Source organism: Pygocentrus nattereri, chromosome 11, assembly GCF_015220715.1.
Source record: "Pygocentrus nattereri isolate fPygNat1 chromosome 11, fPygNat1.pri, whole genome shotgun sequence".
Taxonomy (NCBI): Eukaryota; Metazoa; Chordata; class Actinopteri; order Characiformes; family Serrasalmidae; genus Pygocentrus; species Pygocentrus nattereri.
The window spans coordinates 9,712,680-9,733,679 of record NC_051221.1 but is presented as its reverse complement, the minus strand read 5'-3'; the positions used below and the strand labels follow the sequence as shown (position 1 = coordinate 9,733,679).

General features: G+C 41.0%; 1 protein-coding gene across 2 annotated transcripts; it reads right to left on the bottom strand.

The window, feature by feature from the left end:
- Positions 1 to 6,471: 6,471 nt before the first annotated feature.
- meaf6 (MYST/Esa1-associated factor 6) lies at positions 6,472 to 20,476 on the bottom strand. 2 transcript variants are annotated; one of them, XM_017715930.2, is made up of 8 exons: positions 20,323 to 20,476; positions 16,331 to 16,446; positions 15,939 to 16,026; positions 15,365 to 15,410; positions 15,069 to 15,267; positions 9,838 to 9,867; positions 8,216 to 8,249; positions 6,472 to 6,593 (listed from the first exon to the last, which is right to left on the bottom strand). In XM_017715930.2, the coding sequence occupies exons 1-8, from the start codon at positions 20,473 to 20,475 to the stop codon at positions 6,579 to 6,581; spliced, it is 681 nt and encodes a 226-aa protein (XP_017571419.2). In that variant the 5' UTR covers position 20,476; the 3' UTR covers positions 6,472 to 6,578. The 2 variants fall into 2 exon arrangements, with proteins under 2 accessions (XP_017571419.2, XP_017571420.2); XM_017715931.2 differs by lacking the exon at positions 9,838 to 9,867.
- Between the last annotated feature and the right edge of the window lie 524 nt (positions 20,477 to 21,000).

Below are 21,000 nucleotides of genomic sequence, written 5' to 3'. Positions count from 1 at the left end.
GCACATAACTCATAAACTGAACTGACAGCAACATACACTGAAGATTCACCCAATGTCCAGTTTGAACTACTGAGTGTGAACTACTAGCCAGTCCTTGTGCAGGAGGAGCTGTTGGTATTAAATAAAGTAATGTACCGCAGGAAGAGACTGAAGGCCTTTAAAGGTGAAGGTGGTTTTCTGATAAAAAAGGCCAGTGATGTCAGCCTTGCCATTGAAAACTGACGACACCACAATTTCTAAAATTTATTATTTATTTACCAAAAACAAAAAAGCGTTTTGGAACAAATGTATTTGAATAGAACAGAATAGAGTGAGACTGAACAAAAAACAACTGAGGAGAACAGAACTGAGCAGAAGTGAATACTATAAAACAAAATGCAACAGAACAGAACCGAACTAAAGAGAATTAAACAGAACTGAAATGAATTAAACTGAACGGAATAGAACAGAATCGTTTTGAAATGAACAGAACTGAATAGAACTGAACAGAATAGAACAAAAGAAAAATCTTTTTACAATTAATAGAACAGAACAGAATAGAACAGAAGCGAATAGAACAGAACCGAATAGAACCGAAAAGAACAGAATAGAACTGAATAGAATAGAACAAAAGAAAAAACTGTTTTTAAATGAATAGAACATAATAGAACTGAATACAACAGAAAAGAACCAAATAGAATGGGACAGAAAAGAATTGAATAGAACAGAACAGAATAGAACAGAATAAAACTGAATAGAGCAGAATAAAATAGAACACAACAGAAGATAAATCACAGAACCAAATAGAACACAACAGAAGAAAAATCACAGAACCAAATAGAACACAACAGAAGAAAATCACAGAACCAAATAGAACACAACAGAAGAAAAATCACAGAACCAAATAGAACACAACAGAAGAAAATCACAGAACCAAATAGAACACAACAGAAGAAAAATCACAGAACCAAATAGAACACAACAGAAGAAAATCACAGAACCAAATAGAACACAACAGAAGAAAATGATCAGAATGGAATGGAACAGAAATGAAAATAAGAGAAATGTTGAGCTGAACAGAACAGAATAGCAGAACTTAACAGAGGAGGAGAACCCAGAAGAGAACATATCAGAACAGAGCAGATCTTCAGAGCCTGCAGTTTCCCTCTGTTATAGTAAAACCTATAACAACGATTTCAACAACTACATTCAACAGACGCCACACAGACCTGCTGAGAAATTTAGAGCGAGCGCTGCAGTCACTGTACGCTCCATGTAACCATATTTTCTGAAGTCACCATGTTAACAGCCCGACTCTGTTTGGACCCACTTGCCCTGCTTGACCCGGTTCAGCCCCATTTAGCTCGCTTTGGCGTCATTTGTCCCCTCTTTGACCCCACATGACCCCGTTCAGCTCACAGAGGTCTTGTGTACCAAAGCAGCAAAGAACACGACTACAGGTTGGACATAAAAACACTTTCTTTGGACTTCCTAGGCCTCATATAGTTCTTACGCTTGGGCTCCTCCCGGGCTTCATAATGAAATTAGCGCTGAGCCTAATGTGGGCCACTGTGGTGTTTTCCTTCATAAATTCTCATGACTCCTCTGTGGGACGCTGCTGACCCGGCGTAGTGAAATATGAAAGAGAGCTGAAGCTTTTGCCCCCTGAGGGACTGGAGGTTGCATCAAAGGCACAAAGCATCTCTTGGCTAGAGGACCAAACAGTAACATGCTCAGCTGGAGGGTTCGGCTAATCCTCAGAGGACCAAACATTTCTCTGTACCAAGACTAGTTTTTCCAAAACTTCAACATTTTCACACTTCAACACTTCCCAAACTCACTTTTCTTTCATTTTCCAGTATCAGGCAAGGTTTACAGCTTCCATTCTTTTCAGGAGACTCGGTTTCAGTTTCCCAAAGAATCTGCAGGGATATTTTTCACACCTCCAAAGTCTTCAGTCTTAGAAGTTGGTTTAACATTAGCTGCTCGCCATCCAAGCAATCAAACACATTCAGTGGTGTTGAGGTGTGGACTCTGGGGTGGTCAGTCAGTAATTCAGTAACACTTTGTTTTACAGCCCCCCCCCCCCAAGTTTTAAGTGTTAGCTACACTAAGCTTTAAGGACTCTTTAGCACAGAACATGGTTCTATATGGAACCATGAACTCTCAAAGGAACATTTGCATGATTAAAGGGTTCTTTGCATCATTAAATTGTTGCTCAAACTGATGGAGAATGTGCTGTAGATGGGTTTGTATCTATGTATAATCTACATAGCACCCAAAAGGGTTCTTCTATTGTTAGTGTTAAGATTCTATCAGTAGAAGAGCCCTTTTTGGTGCTATATAGAACCCTTTTCAAAAATGTGGAAGACAGTCTAAAGTGCCAAATAGGTTCTAGATATTAAGCTGAAGAAAGTACAAAGTAAAATATGTAATAATCTGATCATTTTCCAGCGTAATATGGTAGTAAATACAAACTCACATTATTTCCTATTGCCTTGTGCTTATATATTTTGTTTTCTAAAATAATGACACAGTACTTTGAAGCTTGTACCACATACTTACCCAGTAACTTAAAAGAATGTGTTACCAAAAGGTACTAAAGAGAAACATTAACAGTTTGGGGAAAAAAATGGTTCAAAAAGTAATTACAAAGCTCCATGATAAAACAGCTACAGTCTCCATGACTGAACAAGGATAACAACCACCTGGAAGACCTGGTTGACACCAACACTGTCCCCATCAGATAAACAGCACTTCACAACCACAGGTGCTTCTGTCCATCCTTCCACTGTAAAAAGACCACTCAGCGCTATGGCTCTGAAAGGATGTGTAGCTGTTCAAGAAGAACCTCTAACGGCCTTTGAGGCTTCTGGGTAATTTTCCTCTGTTGCATCTGTATTTTATTTGTTAAAACATTTTCTGTTTTCTTATTTAAAGTTTTGCAAACCAGCCAAGACTCTAAAAAAGATGCAACTAATAAAATATTACTATTGATAGTAACACTCACTCTCTGGGACCTCATTGATGGAAAGAGAGCGAAATAGACGGTTATTTTCCGTGGGTTTCTTTGTTTATTAGACGAGTAGAGCAATTTAGTTTGGCAACAGCGTTTCTGATGTGGCAGTTAAGGTCCAGGACTCTGGAATTTTAACAGGCATGAAAAATGTGGTAGAAAATTGTGTTTATTTTGCTTTTAAAACATTTTAAATATAAAAATGTTGAAAATGATGGTAAACATACACATACCAGCTTTATTTAAATACTGTGTAAAAACCAGCTTTCATTTATTTCTAGTCAAAACAGCCATTAAGTACAAGTTACACATTTTTCATTGTGAGGAAAAAGCAGAAAACATATTTAATTGAAAATAACACATGCCTCAACAACTAAATATCAGATTTTTTGGCATCCGGTGTGTCCACTCTACCTTTACTCCAGCTTCCGTTCTTTTCAGGAGACTCACTTTCAGTTTCTCAAAGAATCCTGCTGGTATATTTTTCACACCACCAAAGTTCAGTCTCAGAAGTTGGTTCAGCATTTTCTGCTTCTCACAGTCCATTCATTCGTCTTCTAAGCTGCTTATCCTCCTGGGTCACGAGGGGGTGCAGGAAACACGTTGGACAGGTTGCCAGTCCATCACAGGACAGGCACACACACCTAGAGGCAGTTTAGAATGACCAATTGGCCTGACTGCATGTCTTCAGACTGTGGGAGGAAACCCACACAGACAAATGGGAGAACCTGCAAACTCCACACAGAAAGGACCCTTGTTGCCCGGCCGGGGAATCGAACCCTGGTCTTTCCTGAACGCTGCACCACCATAAAACCATAAGCCACATCTCAGACGTTCCTCATTGTTTTGTTGTTCTGGTACAAATGTTCTTCAAAGATGAATGCTTTCAGTGCTGTTTATCTGATGGGGACAGTGTTGGTGTCTACCAGGTCTTCCAGGTGGTTGTTAGGAGCCCCGTTTTCTCTGTAGCTTTCATCATTTATTTCAAATATTCATTTCATTCATTTTTTTCAACTCCAGTTTTAGAAACTCCTTGTTTTTTTGCCTATTTATGCAAGTTAATCCTGTATACTCTCAAAATATCTCCTAAAATCAGTAACTTATACTTAATGGTTGTATTGACTAGAAAATAAGTACATGAAAGGCAGTCTCTGACTTTTCTACAGTACTGTCAAAGTTAATTTGAGCTTTGCAGTCATTCAAGTAAAACAATCACTGTAAAATCCCCACTGACAATGTGACTTATTCCAACATTAGGCCTCTTTTGTGTAGTGGACGCTGAGCCCGTTACACTAAAGGCAGTAATTCTTTATGTAAGGAGGAAGCCGGTGGAGTACTGGTATTTTTCCTCATGCCCTGAGCTTCACTCCACAGCTGAACTGTATGTGCCGTCCTAAAAGCGAGGGGCACACATACTCCTCCTCTGGGAGAAAAGCTCCCAGCGTTCATCATCTCTCTGTAAACAGGCTTTCAATCACACTCCCAAGCCAAACCAAACTTCCACGAAAGCACAATTTAAACAAATTTCCACAATTTTAGGCTACTGAGTGGAGCGACTGCGAGAGAGAGAGTACGAACGCTGGTTGAGAATGTTTTATTAGGTCCTGGGAACAATCATAAGTTATTATTAAAGGGCAATGAGGTTCACTTTTAAAGAAGGACCAACGAGATTCAAACTAAGCTAACAGTCACTATCAACATTTTTCAGCCTCTACTGCTAGCAAAATGAGACTAATCACACAGTCAGAATAGTTTACAGCGATGGTGATAGGAACCAGACGTCTGAAGCATTCATTCCTCTGAAAGCTCTCTCACAGAAAGTTATTACATGAAGGGGTTATGAATGACACTGCTGGATGTCTGAGACATCATTTTACGGTAATTGAGACATTTTTAACAGCCTTTAACTGTACATGCAGGACATTGTGAGGCAAAAGAAAAAACATTTTCAACCATCATCAACATTACATTCAAACACTCGGAAGACACTTTCACTAGTGGTTTTGCATAGTAAATAAAATGGCTATACTAGTGATGTAGACATGGTGAACCCTGGTTCCCATCACCACCACTGTAAAGAAATCAATTTTCTCTACAGTGAATTATTTCATACCAAACCACCAAATCACTTAGAAAAAAGATGCTGGAAAAAAAGAGAACGCCATCCGTTTTTGAAGCGGTTAACAATTACAAACCACAGTATAAATCAACAACAGACTTTGTTGTTGCCTTGTATGACCAACTGTTCTCAGTTTGATTTTGTGGCACATGCTGCAGCCGACATACTATAAACTTTGTTACCAAGAATTTTTCAGATTGCCTCCGTTATCAGCTTTGTCAGTTTTCAGCCCACTAAGACCTGAATCAGTACAAACTTACACAATGTCCTTCTTATCTCAGATGCAGTTGATCGGCTGAGTTGCCTGGAGTCTAAATTTGGCTTCATTAGTTCAGGCAAGGCCAACATCGCAAACACTGGAACTCAGACACCCAAATAATTTCAGCAAAAACATCAACAAAACTTCTTTCAACCAGCTCAAACTGCATCGAGGTCATCATTAAGCTTATGCAGTCTCGATGTGGTTTAGGACAAAGAACGACTTGCTGTGAACTATAAAAACGAAAACGTTACCGATACAGGCTGTAAGTCATACTGTGCCCCAAACCACAAGACCATGACGTTTAAGCAGGTTGAGAGAGTTTTTTGGGGATGTATTTTAGCAGAAACTATTTGGGTGACTATTAAGGTCCAGTGTTTATTAGCAATGTTAGCCTCTGACCTCCAGCTCTAAACTGAACAACTAGCTTGAAAACATCACGGTCAAAAAAATCTGGGCTAATTGGAAGACTGGGAAAACTGGATTTTTTGCAAAATTATTCCTTTAAGAAACAGAAACTTGCTTTTAATAGCGGTTATAACATTTCCTAAAAATGACTGAAGTTATAGCTCTTAAAAGGAAACTAAAAGACTAGAAAATGTATTTTTGAATCACATTTTTATTCAAAACAAAACGTACAGTAAAAAAAAACCAAGTATGGTAATGAGAAGACTCTTACTTTTCACATTAACTACACATTTTAACAAAAGGTAATAGATTTTCCAAAAGGAAATCTCGTGTCTTTTTTTAGCTGAAGAGTTACTGGAAACTTCTCGATTGCAGCAGCATCACAAACACAGAAGATAACCAGACATAATGGAAATAGGCATTGATGAGGTGTATGGAAATGAGTTCAATTCTCACACGGAGAACATGCAGACGTAACTGTTTGTACCTGCGAATGGATAAAAATGAAGGTTTTTGTACAGCGAGGGCAGAAATGTGGAGGCGCTAACCGGACTGTAAACTGGAGCACATCCCTCCCCCTGTGATCTGGAAGGGCAAAGATGTATGAAACATAAAAGACACAAGAAGTGGTAGAAGAGGAAGGAGGAGGGCGTTTTCCATGCTCGCACTAGTTTGGCTGCTGCTGTAATGGCTGATGGGAGTCATGACGAATGGGAATGGGAATAACTGTGGTTCTGTTTGCGTGTTGGTCCAGATAGAGTCCGGGTCAAACACTCCGTTCTTCTCTGTGGTAACCATCAAGCTGAATAGTCCTGCCAAACGAATGCAGTTACATTAAACAGAGAAACACGCAGGACGGAGACGCCAACATTACACAACTCCCGTCTCCTCTAGACACAGACAAAGTCCACTTCAGCGTAAGGGTGGACGAAACGGTGAAAATCTAAAAATCACAAAACAGCATTTTCACAATACACAATATTTAGTGTTCCTGAGACGGTGGACAAAATGTGCCAGCAAAACAGAAACATCATGTTTGGGAAAACGATGTTTCTCTTAATTTCAACATTTTCTCTTAATTTCAACAATTTTACATTACAACTGGTCAAAATAATTAAATAAAATGGGACGATATCAACTAATCAGCTACCAATAAACTGAACAATAACTTCACAGGCAGAGCCTTTCAAAGATTCCACCACAGTAATTAAGGCTTTTTAAAGCCACTTAAGAAACTGAGAAATCTTTAAAAAGGTGCTCTGGACGAAAGTCCATTTCTGCCATTTAAAAAAGGGCTGTATTATCACAGTAATGACTTTGTATCTCATAATAAAAATAATTACAAATAAGAATCCTAATAATCAGAAAATGTTCTTATTAGGAGATGCTACATAACTATTACTCTACGTCATAATTATGAGATAGCAGGTCATCATTACGAGAAAGTAAGACTTCATTACGAGATGCTTAAGCATAATCACGAGAAAGTAAAACCTCACTATGGGATGTTAAATCAATTATGACTAATGTAAGTTGCAATCATAACATAGCAAGTTATTATTATGAGATGAAGTCCTAATGACAACTATAATCCATAATTATGTGGTGCTGAGCTATATTTAAGACATTGTAAGGCACTGAACAGTAAGCTATTATTATGAGATGCTACGTTATAATTATGACAAGTCAGGAGTGCCCAGTCCTGGAGATCTACCACTGTGCAGAGTTTAGCTCCAACCCTACTCGAACACACCTGAACACCTTCAAGAGCACCTGAAAGTGAGAGACAGGTGTGCTGAATCTACAATAATATATGAAGTCATCTGGTATCATTATTATGCTTCAGGTCATAATAATGACAACATCTCTATTATGAGACAGAAAGTCAATTATCAAAATGATCAAAGCCATAATTAAACATAAGATCTCATTATGAGACAGCAAATCACAATTACAACATGCGGTCATTAATTGAATTATCACGGGATACATCACTGTTATTATGCAGCTACATTTTTCTTCAGTGGCTTTCGTTGGGCTTCCATGCTCTGAGTCATTTCAAGAACCTGTCACAGCTACACACACAAACACTCAGGTGCTTGGTTTTATACACCTGTGGCCACGGAGGTGATTGAACACCTGAACTCATTGTTTTGGATGGGTGAGTGAATACTTTTGGAAATAGTGTTAAAAGCATTTACTCTGCAGGAATCTTCACTCTATAAGTAGTCTGAATACTACCATTACAATGGAGCTCACTTATGCTAGTAAGACTATTTAGGCTGGTTCTACTTAAACTTTCTATATGGAAAATATGCGCTGACTAATTTTAGACAACTGGCAGAAATGATCGTACAAGCTCTAAAAATGACTGAAAAAAAGCCAGTTTGTTACAAATAAATACTTAAGTGAAGGAAAACTGAGCTGTACTTACTGCTCTGGGCTTTTTGTTCATCTTCATGTCAAATCTACAAACAGAAAAGCACAGATTAGTATCTCTAACTCATGAATGAGCACTCATTCCCCAACCACATTAATGTAAAAAAACAAACTGACTTTTTTCTTAATGAACTGCAGATAAAAAGGCAGAATATTTGCTCTTCCTTCCTTATCCCTCAATCATTAATAAACTTCTAGGGTAAGCTGACAGTATGGGACGCATGGACTTCCCCAAAAATTTTAGTTGGCACACAAGCAAAATGATAGGGCATTACGATGGGAAGGTCATCCTCATCGTCACACAAATTTCTGACACCAGAAAATTCAGTCATAAATTTATCGGTCGATCTACATGGTCTGAGCACACAAGTCTTGCCTAAAGCCGCAGGTACAAGTACAAAGATTTCAACATGTCTCTACTGTGGGTCAGTGAAACGGGAGATGGTGAAGTATCTGTACGAGTTAATGAACAGATATTCAGGCTTTTCACCTGATATTTATATGCCATAACACGCAAAACGTAGCAGCTCACAGGTGTGCACAATTGGAAAGTCTCACTATTATTCAAAGGCAGCTGGGGGAAATATTTGTCACTGCCCTTGAGCAGAAGAGGCTGCTTTGATTGAGCTAATGAGACAACACTAACACTAGAGCTAACCAGTGCAGCAGTAGATGGTCTCTCTTCTCCAAAAACTCTTCTACCAAGTTCCAGCTGCTGAATAATGCAGTAAAGCACTTGGTGCTACTTTCACTTTTCCAAAATTGAAGGTAGTCTTGTGTGGAGCTGATCCCCAAAAGCAGCTAAAACTGAGTAGTGCAAAACTGCAGCTGTGTGCAAAAGCACTCAAAAGTTGTAGCTCCTGAATGAAAAACTCTCCATTCTCCTGGAACGCAACCGGCATCAATGGAACAATTTGCCTGTTTCGTAAGAAGCACATAAAATCTTTTTGATGGGTGTTTGGCTGCTCAGACGTAAACTATAAAGTGGACACATCATCAATTTCTGAACACTGGCACTGTTTCTAAACACCGTGGAATCATTATTACCATTATACAGCCCAACTTTCACTAATCTGTTTTGTCCCTAATTTTCCTTGATGCAGCATTAGCAAATACCTGAAGAGTGATTTCAGTGCTCAAACGGCACATAGGAAAATTAACTGAGCACTTGAGCATGTGTGCACATCCCTACAGTGGAAACATGATTGTTTATCGCTCCAGTCAAATGACAAAAGGGACTGAAAACCCAAAGATCCCTGAAAAGACGCCAAATTTGCCTGTACGATTCTCCTATTGTCCACAGAGAGATAAGAAAGGAAATTGTCCATTTTGTGTTTTAAAGTTTCTTACTTTAATAACGCATCATTGAAAAAATTAACAAACCGGTCACAGCTGTCAACGAACAACAACATGCAATAAATAAATAAATAAATAAATAAACAAACAAACCAAAATAGGATTACATAGAGAATCCATAAATAAGCAAATACAAGCATTATAATGCCACTGGGCCATTTTAAACGGACTGGTCCACAAGGCAGAACCAGAAAAGTAAAGAAAGGCAAGAGAAGAGGAAAGAGGTGTCAGGGAAAAATAGGACGTAAAGTTCAGACTTACTCAAAGTCATAATCAAACATGGCGGAGGGGCTGGGGGCAGCATTAGGGGAGAGGAAGAGAGCATTAGTAGTTAGTACACTAGCCTGGAATCACTATGGCTCAGTCCCAAATCACTTCATCACACAGGGGCACCCTTAGTGTCAAAGCTTTCTCCAACACAAACCCCTGGACTCATTAAGGGCTTTATGGTTACAGGGTGTCTGCAGGCGTCCTGGAGTTAAATTTAATGATTAAAACTCGAAGTAATATTTTTTTAATGCTACTTCGATGATTCTGCCAAGCAAAAGGGTGATGTGGTAAAAATGTAATACTGCGATAAATGAGATGTTTTCATGACAGACAACACACATCAGAATACTTTTTTCTAAAGAACAAAAGCTGCAAAAAGGCCAAAAAATAAATAAATAAATAATAAAAAAAAAAAACAATAAATAAGACGTTCATTATGTATCGTCATCCAATTAGCTACAATTTCTGTAATCCCTGTACCCTGCTTGATGTTTACAGGTTCTCTAATTAATCTAAATCTGTTCCTCCATAATAAGTATACAACTTCATGGACGTGAGGTGTTTCTCTTTTGATGCTTTCCATTTTTAAAGTTTACATAGTTATATATATTTTTTTAAACCATTGAGGCCCCCCCCCCCACCCAAACCTCCCCTTTTATTTTCAAATTGCCACTTATATGTCATTTTGACAGCTCAACATGCTTGGAAGAGAATGCGAAGGACAAATTCTGCTACATCAACTAACAGATGCTGTTGGCTGGCATCACACTGAGTGAAGGGAGGGCCAATTAAGTTCTCTTAGGCTGTTTTCACACCTGGTTTGTTTACATAAAGTCATGAAATCACAGTTTGGGTTTTTGTGACCATCTTATTCATTTGGTTCGACTGGTTTCTCACTGTAATGGCTAAAATACACCAAATTATAGGAAAACCAATAATAACCTTTAATATCTGCTTTGCTGTGATTGGTTTGAATTTGAACCTACATTTACAATTACAGCATTTGGCAGATGCTGTTATCCAGAACGACTTACAATTTGATTATCTTACACAGGTCAGCGACGGTAATGTTAGGAGTCTTGCCCAAGGTATCTGTCCTGTAACAGTATCTTATTGGTATAGCGTAGAATGTTTGCCCAGGCGGTGACTGAACCCGAGCCTTCAGTGTAGAAAGCAGAAGTGTTACCCACTATACTATATCAACCACCTATCTGCATTTGACTCATCCATGCAGTGAAACACCACATACACATTATTGAGCACATACACACACTAGGGGGCAGTAAGCACACTTTCCCGGAGCAGTGGCACCCCTATCCACACCACTCGGGGAGCAGTTGGAGGTTAGGTGCCTTGCTCAAGGGCACCTCAGTCACGTACTGTCGGATAGGGGCTTGACCCGGTGACCTTCCAGTCACAAGGCTGGTTCCCCAACGTCCAGCCCATGACTGTCCAAAGGCATAGCTTTGCTATTAGTTATTGCTCATGTGCCATTTGGAGCAGCAGCTTGTGCTACAAAAACAAATAAGATCGTCCGTGAAGAGTCAAATGTTAAAATGGTCAAATTATGTGGAGAAGATCATTGTCATTACCATAAGTACATTCAAATTTACCCCTTAAGGACCCCCCGCAGACACCCTGAAATGGCAGAGGACTTGAACTTGTTTAAAACATCTGTTGTGTGGTCTTCCATCAATGAAGTGAGGAAAGAACTGAAAGAGTGAGTCTATAAATGACTTTCACACTTTTCACACCTTAGCAGTGCAGTCTGTCTAATAAGAAGCTACTGGAGAAAGCAGCCAGACAGAGTCTTGCAGAGGAGCCGCTGGAGAGCTGACAGGCTGTTTGCAGTAGTTTTAATTAGTAGTTAATTTTACCATTACATTCCTGCTACATGTACACAATCTTTGGTCCATATTCCAACCACTCAAAACTGCAATAACTGCAAAAACTATATTATTGTGGTCGTCGACATCATGACAGCAAACCAAACCATCCCATCCTCATCCGTGACATATAGCTATGACAAATTAAATGGCTAAACGACTATGTTGTGTTTTTGAAATGTTCCATTTGTATACAGAGTCCATAAAGTCATGCAACGCTGTGCTCTAGTTCACACATCAATGCAGAAAGTTGCTGGCATGGATCTGACAGGCTGCCATGGATCTGACAGGCTGCCACGGTGAGAAGACTTGTTACAGTAAAGGCTGAAAAACCAGTTGGTCGTTCTTTATTCAACACGAAATACGCTCTCAAAATGTTTATGCCCTGTTCAGCGATCAAAACAAACCATCACTGACAACCTCTGAACGAGTCCAGATGTCCTGCCAAAAAAGGCAAGGCTGCTCAGACGACTACTTCAGTGCAAAGGACAATTTAAAACAGGAAAATAAATAAATAAATAACCAAACAAAACACCAACCATTTGGCCTTTTCTTCTTAGCTCAACACCGATAACTGGTGGGATATAAACTTACTTGGCAGCTATACTAGCCTCACAGCTCCAGCGCAATTTATATCAATTTCTGGCTGACTGACTTACGTACTGACGTACTTTAGATTTTCCACCAAAATTGCTGAGACAAACCGTTCAAAACTGCTCTTTATCCGGCACTTTTTAAGCCGATTTTTTGAGAAAGAGTGATGGAGAAAAGACTAAAATACTGTAATAGATGAGAAGTAGTAAAGCAGAAAGAGAATCAAAGAGAAACACCAGCACAATAAAACCAGAGCAACATGCCAAAGCACTGAGCTATTAAATGCACCAACACTTCTAGCTGCGAAGTGGCTACAGATATCTGCACACAATCTGCCTGACTTTACATAACAACCCTCACCCCATTCATCTGAACTCCAAGAGCACTAGTTATGATCCCTAAATTCTATCCCTGGCAGTGGGTTTACACTTACATTGTCTTTTATGGATGAGTTTTACTAATATAAACCATCATTAAACTTGATTGATCTAGCAACTAATATTCAGTTAAGGGACGTGACAAATTTGTCGACTGATCCTTAAGAATCGACTGACACTGAATCCAGACACTAACGCTACCCAACCTGATTAGCCTGATACAACTAAATATTTTAAATGTTATTTTAGTAAAATACAACAAACCAGATTTGAATAAAGTACATTTTATGTGCCACTCCTTCAAACACGGTTGCTATTTTTGTATTTCTGTTAATAATAAAAACAACATTTAACAGCTGAGGTAGATGTAACATGCAAAATAGTCACACAGAACTGAAGAATATACACTAAACTGCCAAAGGTATTCCCTCACCCATCCAAATCAGTGAATTCAGTTGTTCGAATCACTTCCATGGCCACAGGTGTATAAAGCCAAGCCCCTAGGCCTGCAGACTGCTTCTACAGACATTAGTGAAAGAATGGGTCGCTCTCAGGAGCTCAGTGAATTCCAGCATGGCACCGTGATCGGACGCCACCTGTCCAGTCGTGAAATTTCCTCACTACTAAATATTCCACAGTCAACTGTCAGTGGGATTATAACAAAGTGGAAGCGATTGGGAACGACAGCAGCTCAGCCACGAAGTGGTCGACCACGTAAAATGACAGAGTGGGGTCAGCGGATGCTGAGGGGCATAGTGCACAGAGGTCACCGACTTTCTGCAGAGTCCATCACTACAGACCTCCAAACTTCATGTGGCCGTCAGATCAGCTCAAGAACAGCATAGATAGCTTCATGGAATGGGTTTCCATGGCCGACCAGCTGCATCCAAGCCTTACATCACTAAGCACAATGCAAAGCGTGGAATGCAGTGGTGTAAAGCGCCGCCTCTGGACTCTAGAGCAGTGGAGACGGGTTTTCTGGAGTGACCAATCACTCTTCTCCGTCTGGCAAGGGGATGGATGAGTCTGGATTTGGCGGTTGCCAGGAGAACAGTACTTGTCTGTCTGCATTTGGTTTGGTGGAGGGGGATTATGGTGTAGGGTTGTTTTTCAGGAGTTGGGCTCGGCCCCTTAGTTCCAGTGAAAGGAACTCTTAATGCTTCAGCTCCAAGAGATTTTGGACAATTTCATGCTCCCAACTTTGTGGGAACAGTCTGGGGACGGCCCCTTCCTGTTCCAACATGACTGTGCACCAGTGCAGAAAACAAGGTCCACAAAGACATGGATGAGCGAGTTTGGTGTGGAAGAACTTGACTGGCCTGCACAGAGTCCTGACCTCAAACTGATAGAATACCTTCGGGATGAATTAGAGCAGAGACTGCGAGCCAAGCCTTCTCGTCCAACATCAGTGTCTCACCTCACAAATGGAAGAATGGTCAAAAATTCCCATAAACACACTCCTAACCCTTGTAGAAAGCCATCCCAGAACAGTCGAAGCTGTTATAGCTGCAAAGGGTGGGTCGATATCACACTAAACCCTATGGATTAAGAATGCGATGTCACTCAAGTTCATACGCATGCGACGGCAGATGAGCAAATACTTTTGGCAATATAGTGTATATTACAGTTTCTCAACCATAAGCAGGCAGTAGCTTTTCTGGCTCAGCAAGAATGGTGCTGAATGTTGTTTCACATCTGTATTTCGTCAGTCAGATTTCTCAGCTTGGTTGGGTTGCAGTAGCAGGCTGCAAGACCACACTGCTGATCGACAGAGGCACACTGCATGCATGGTGAGTGAACACACCAGCCTGGCTAATAGGCTGCTATGCAGAAGGCTAAACCAAGGCTAAAATCATTAACCCAAGAGACTGGCAGTTTCTTCCACGTGTTTGCCTAATGTTAGCTCCCTCAATAACAACCTGGATTAACACTCAGGCCATAAATAACTACACAGCAGAAGATGAAGGATTATTGAAAGAAGCTTACTCAGGCATTCAGGTAAAAAGACACCATTAGTGTGTTTTGTATTGTTTATACATTGCTTACTTGCTTATTTTTGGAACACCCGGAAAAAAACTAATACCTTAGGAAGAATTCCACCTGGTAAATTATTCACTGCAGCAAATGCACAAACTCAGAAACTGCTTCGAAGTATCAGTGACAGATATCTGTAGCCCCATTGCCAATTCAATACTGCATTTTAGTGCCAGTATTTGCGCTTATATCCATACTGTATCAGCGCAACCCTATTTTACACTGTAGCTTTATTGTGGAAGCTTTGATGTACAAACCACTAAAAGCCACTGTGCTACTTCAGCTGGGACTGAACTAAGGAGCCATGGTCTTCATCTATACCCAATGGTACCTGTGCCGGTTCTTGTTCTTGCGTTTCTTGTGGCTGCTGTGGTGGCCAGTGTTGGTGGAGCTGGACGATGAAGCTGCTTTCTGAGGCTTCAAGTCCTGCAGGGCTCCGTCTGCATCCTCTGCCTCCTCCTGACCCGGCTCGTTCTCCTGGTTCTGGAGGTCTGGAGATGTGTCGCTCTCTGTGCCACTGCCTGCCTCACCTTTACATACACACAAATATTACTCATTGCAGAAAAAACCTGATAAAATTAGCTCAAATACCAGAATACACTGTCGTTAATGGGTTACTGTGCTTACGTTTTTCATTCATGTGATCAGGGATGCCACCAAGAGCGCACACAGCCTGTTAAGAACAGATGGGGCCATGAACAGACACAGTTTGGTATTTTTAACACAGCAGAAGAGAATACATAACACAAAATTAAAAATACTGACGCAACAGCAACAATATTTAGTTTAGAATCACTGTTTTCAGGATGTCACAAAAACGAATACATTATTTGTACCTATGGATGCATGTCAAAGTCTACAGCAGTTTAACCCACCCACTCACACTGAAGTCAGAAGTTAGCCTGGACTGCTTTTTGAATAAAGCACAATATGGATCATCATCCAATCGGAGCAAAGCTCATTTACGTGTTTCAGTTTTCAAAGCACAGAAGCAAAAACAGCCTGAAACAAAGACAGGCTGAGAAATGGCCATATAAAAATTAATTATGGGTTTTGGGGGCATAAACCACATAAATGTCATAAGTCCCTTTAACAAATAAATCTGTAGGGATTTACAAGAACATGCAAAAAAATAAATAAATTAATAAAGTGAGTGTGGAATGAGCTGATCGGAGAGAGAGGGAGAGAGAGAGATACTGACTGCCACTGATGTTACAGAGGATTTGCTGAAGAGGCGTTCCGCCTCCTTGAACTTCCGGTTCCTTCTGTCTGTCTTGCTGTTGGAGTTCCTAATAACCACAAAACAACAAAGACCAAGACAATATAAGAAATGCATCATAGCTGTCATTTCAAACCTTTGTAGTCTCTTACTGTTGTTACTTACGTCAGCTGCATTTGCACTGCGTGAACATCAAATGGCCAAAAACGACTACATTAACGTGCAGTAAAATTAAGAATGGTAGGTTATCTTCCTACAAAGTTACATCTTTGCAGAAAAAGGTTTTATAGTTTCAGTTAAAACACACATTTGCATTGAGTGGCAAATTGACTGTTTTTCATATATAATCAGACCAGCTGACAGGAGCTACTCACTTCTGGTTAGTGAGGTAGCGGTCCCATCCCCTGATAATGTTGCCATACATCTGCGTATCCTCCAAGTAGCTCCCTTCAAAGGCATAGATCTGTCTCTCCAGGTTTACCAGCGTCTCCTAGAGACACAGGACAGAAACTCATTAACTTGGGATTGCAATTTATACAACAGCACACATTTAACACTGATATCTAAAAATTATGCATGGGTCACATATCCCACATTATACGCATACAGTATAAAAATTTAACTTTGACAAAAATATGATACGTTAAGTTGAGCTGGGATGATCTGGATGACAATAACATACAATCTACTCATAAAGGGCTCAATCATGTGTAAAATTCCCAAACTACAGCAAAGAGATACTGAGGAAAAACAACACTGACATTTTCCATAATGGTATCAGATACTATTCAAGTGGACTTCCATGCTCTATTTTCTAACTGTAATTTTAAAACAATCTTTAGCACCCAGTGAGATTATGTTTCACTAAATTAATAAACACCGTAAGTAAAGTTTCAAACAGAATTAAAAACCTAAAACCCAACTGGGATTTTAACGGGCATTGCATCATAAACATGACTGCCGCTTATCAATCAAATATAGTGTAATAAAAAGTTTACATCTCAGAAGCGACACCACAGTACACTAATATCGGCAGGATAAGGTCCTGAACATCCTTGTGTTTAATTTATTATTATGATTGTGTCAGTTTGTGTGGAGTTTTTGGCCTTGAAGCTCCTGTACGTCACATATAGAAGGAAAACCAGGGAGGGAAGGGCCAACTACAGGAAGGCGATGGAGGAACAGCTGCAAAATAACATCAGTGGAGAAAACACTGGAAAAATCGAAAACAATCTCTGGACACAAGAAACCCGACCCCCAGCCTGTAGGGGACCAAAAATGGGTGAACGCTCTAAATCTGTTTTTCAACAGAAAAACGGATTGTTACCCCTACTGCAACCCCCCTCTCCTGGTCTCTCAGGGCACTGTCCTGCCCCCTCTCCCTCAATTACCCCCCCATTCACAACTCTCACCTCACAGCCACCCATCACTGATCTCTCTGCTGTCAGCTCAACCCCCCTACCTGCACACTCCAGCAACTAGCCCCCCAGCTCCAATCGGTGCCTAATGACGGCCCAGGTGAGAAAGGAGCTCAGAAAGATCAGAGTGAGGAAAGCTGCGGGTCCGGATGGCATCAGCACCAGGCTCAAGTCCCGCGCAGATCAGCTGTGTGGGATAGCTGAACACTCGTTCAACATGACCCCATCTTGTGTGGTACCGGTGACGAAGAGACAGCAACCAGTGGACCTCAGCAGCTACAGGCCGGTGGCACTGACGTCACATCTGATGAAGACGCTAGAGAGGCTGGTCCTTGCATATCTCCACCCTCTGGTTAGCTCACCAGTTTGCATATCAACCTGGCATTGAAGTGGAAGACATGGTCATCTACCTCCTACACAGAGCTCTTTCTCACCTGGAGAAGCCTGGGAGCACTGAGAATCATGTTCTTTGACTTCTCCAGTGCTTTTAACACTACACAGCCTAGGCTCCTGAGGGACCAGCTGGAGAACATGGAGTGGATGACCACCTATAAAACTGGATTCTGGACTACTTCGTCAACTGACCACAGTATGTGAGGCCACGGGACAGCGTGTCTGACATGATGTTCGGCAGCACTGGGGCCCCGCAGGGTACAGTCCTGGCACCGTTCCTCTAAACCCTCTACACAGCAGACTTCATGTACAGCTCACTAAACTGCCATCCACAGAAGTTCTCTGATGACTAAGCAACCATTGGACTCATTACAGATGAGGACAACAGAGAGTATGGAGAACTGACCCAGGACTTTACGTCTGAGAAACCATCTCCTGATCAACGCGAGGAAAACCAAAGAGATGCTGGTGGACTTCCGCAGACGCAGTCACTTCCCTCCACCAATGAACACCCAGGGAAGGGACACTGAGAGGGTGGACTGGGTTTTCATCTCAACAATAGACTGGACTGGTCAGAAAACACAAGCGCACTTTATAGGAAAGACCAGAGCCGACTCTACCATCTCAGAAGACTGAGGTTGTCTGAGAAGACTCAGAAGACTGAGGCAGGGGGCACTCCTGAGGACCTTCTTTGACACCGTTATGGCATCAGACATCTTCTTTGGAGTGGTCTGCTGGGGCAGCAGCATCTCAACTGTGGACAGGAAGAGACTTGACAGACACATTAAGAGGGCCAGCTCTGTCCTGGAAGCCCCCTAGAACCAGTGCAGGAGGTTGGAGACAGGAGGATGTAAGCCAGACTAGCATCCATGCTGGAGAACAGCTCCCACCCCACGCATGAGACTCTGGCAGCACTGGGCAGCTCCTTCAGTGACCGGCTGCTTCACCCCAAGTGTGTGAAGGAGTGCTTTCGCAGGTCCTTCCTTGCTGCTGCTGTTAGACTGTACAACCAGCACTGCTCCCAGTAGACCCCCTCCACATCCCCAGCAGATCCCCCCTCCACCTCACACACCTCTACAGATCATACTGTGATTTTATCACCTTTTCCTGTGTGCAATATAATCAACACTCCATGTGCAGCATATTGTTGAATCTCTCTACGGTGTAAATATTCTGGGCTTTCTATTTATAACTATTTATATTGTAACTCCTTACCGTCCCATGTGTGATATAAAGCAGTACCTTACATGCAATAACGTGAATTTCAGGCAAAATATCCTTACAATGTAAATATTTCAGCTTTTTTATTTATAATTCTTTGTTTTGTTGTCATAGGACAGAGTTTATATTCTTTACCTTATTTATATATTTATATATATATATTATTTATATATATATATATATATATATATAATTTTTTTTTAAAATATGTGTGCGTGCATGTATATACACACACACACACACACTTATATATATATATATATATATATATATATATTTTTATATATATATATATTTTTATATATATATATATATATATATATATATATATATATATATATATATATATATATATATATTAATTATAGTCTATGTAGTAACAAATAAACTGTAAAAACCTTGTTTAATACTTAATTACCTGCCTGTCATTTCTCTTCTTGTTAATTTATTTTTCGCTGCTGTGCCTTTACTGCTGTAACAGTAACAGGATTTCCCCACTGTGGGACTAATAAAGGATCATCTCATCTCATCTGATCTGCTCACCCGGACAGAATTCAATTTTAGGACAAAGTTTTGGAGCACAACTTTATCTCCAAACTGTCATAAGACAATATTTAAGGCACCAGGCGGTGAATTCATGACCATCACCTTCTGTGAGGGAGCTTTTAAAGGTGGACGTCTGGTTCCCATCACCACCACTGTGAACAACTCTGACTCTAAACTTCTCCAGAACGGACCACTTCACACCAAACCGCTCTGAGTGACTCCGTTCACACTGTAACCACTACATTATACACGAATTTTGAAAAGTCGGTGGACCGGCCCATAACGCGACCCAACGCTGCGCGGCGCCAAAACAACGAGCGCGGCAGTTAGGCTAGGCTAGGCTAGGCTAAGCTAAGCTACCCCAGGCCGTGAGACAGAACATGTTTTTACTGCGCCTCAGTTCAATAAAGACGCAAGAAAAATAAAGACCGGGCTACAAAACGTCTCCGACAGCAGCTGAATGCGTTTATTTAACACGTCCTGCTGCGATATTTCGTACAGAAGACCGCGCTAGCTGAGCTCAGACGAAGGTAAAGTCGGCTTCCTAGTCCATTTGTCCCGTTCCACCTTAAATACTGCAGTACTTGATATTATAACGGCTCGGGCGCCAGAGTAACTGCTGCGCCATTTAAGGTGGAACGGGAAGATTAGAACGGACAGAAAGCTAACTTTAGCCTCGCTCAGCTAGACGCTCTAGAAAGTTCTCCGTCTCAGTCACACAAACACGAACCGATTAAAGACAGAAAACCGTTTATTTCTGAAAGCGAAGCTAATCGCGGGGGTTTTACCGCCAGCTCCTGTTTCCTCTTGACGAGCTCGGCCAGCTCGCGGCGGGTGTCGGGGATCTGCGGCGGAGCGGATTTAGCGTGCATCGCCATGACGGAGCGCTGACCAACAACAACACACAGCGGGGAGGCCGTGTGTCGCAGAGAACCGAACATCGGCTAAACCTGCACCCCAAGGACCCCGCGGTGGACTGTGGCGTGTGCCTGATCTAAAGCGTCAAAGTCGTTGAAAAACTAAGTTCGTATTCGTGTAAATAGGAGAATAAAGTGTAATATATAATCACGGTAAGTATAAACGCTTTCATTGTCATAAATTACCGCTTTAAAAAGAATTTCACTGATTTTTCTTTTTTCAGAACCAGAACCACTCTGACTGTCTTTGTTTATACCTCACAGACTGTATTATTCAGGAATTCTGATAAATCATGGAAATTATTGTGGTCAATTTGTCAAATGATCTTTTTAGAGATGTCGACAACAAAACAAAACGTGGTTGTTTTTTTTTTGAGAAAATGCCGCAGAATCAGGCGGAGAAGTGTGTAACTCAATGCCCAGTAGCTCCGCCCAGAAGCGCCGATTGACAGCGGTGATTCTTCCATCTAAACCAATGAGAGCGCAAGAGGAAGCCAGAGGGTGCCGGCTGTACCGGGAGGTGCTTTTCGACACACCACAGGTGCGCCA

Excerpts from the sequence above, each read along its gene's own strand:
- meaf6 (XM_017715930.2), bottom strand. The coding sequence starts at position 20,475 with ATGTTCGGTTCTCTGCGACACACGGCCTCCCCGCTGTGTGTTGTTGTT. Across the intron at positions 15,411-15,938 it reads CCTCTGTAACATCAGTGGCA|GCTGTGTGCGCTCTTGGTGG; the intron begins GTCAGTATCTCT and ends TGTTCTTAACAG. Across the intron at positions 9,868-15,068 it reads AAGAACAAGAACCGGCACAG|CCCCTCCGCCATGTTTGATT; the intron begins GTACCATTGGGT and ends TGCTGCCCCCAG.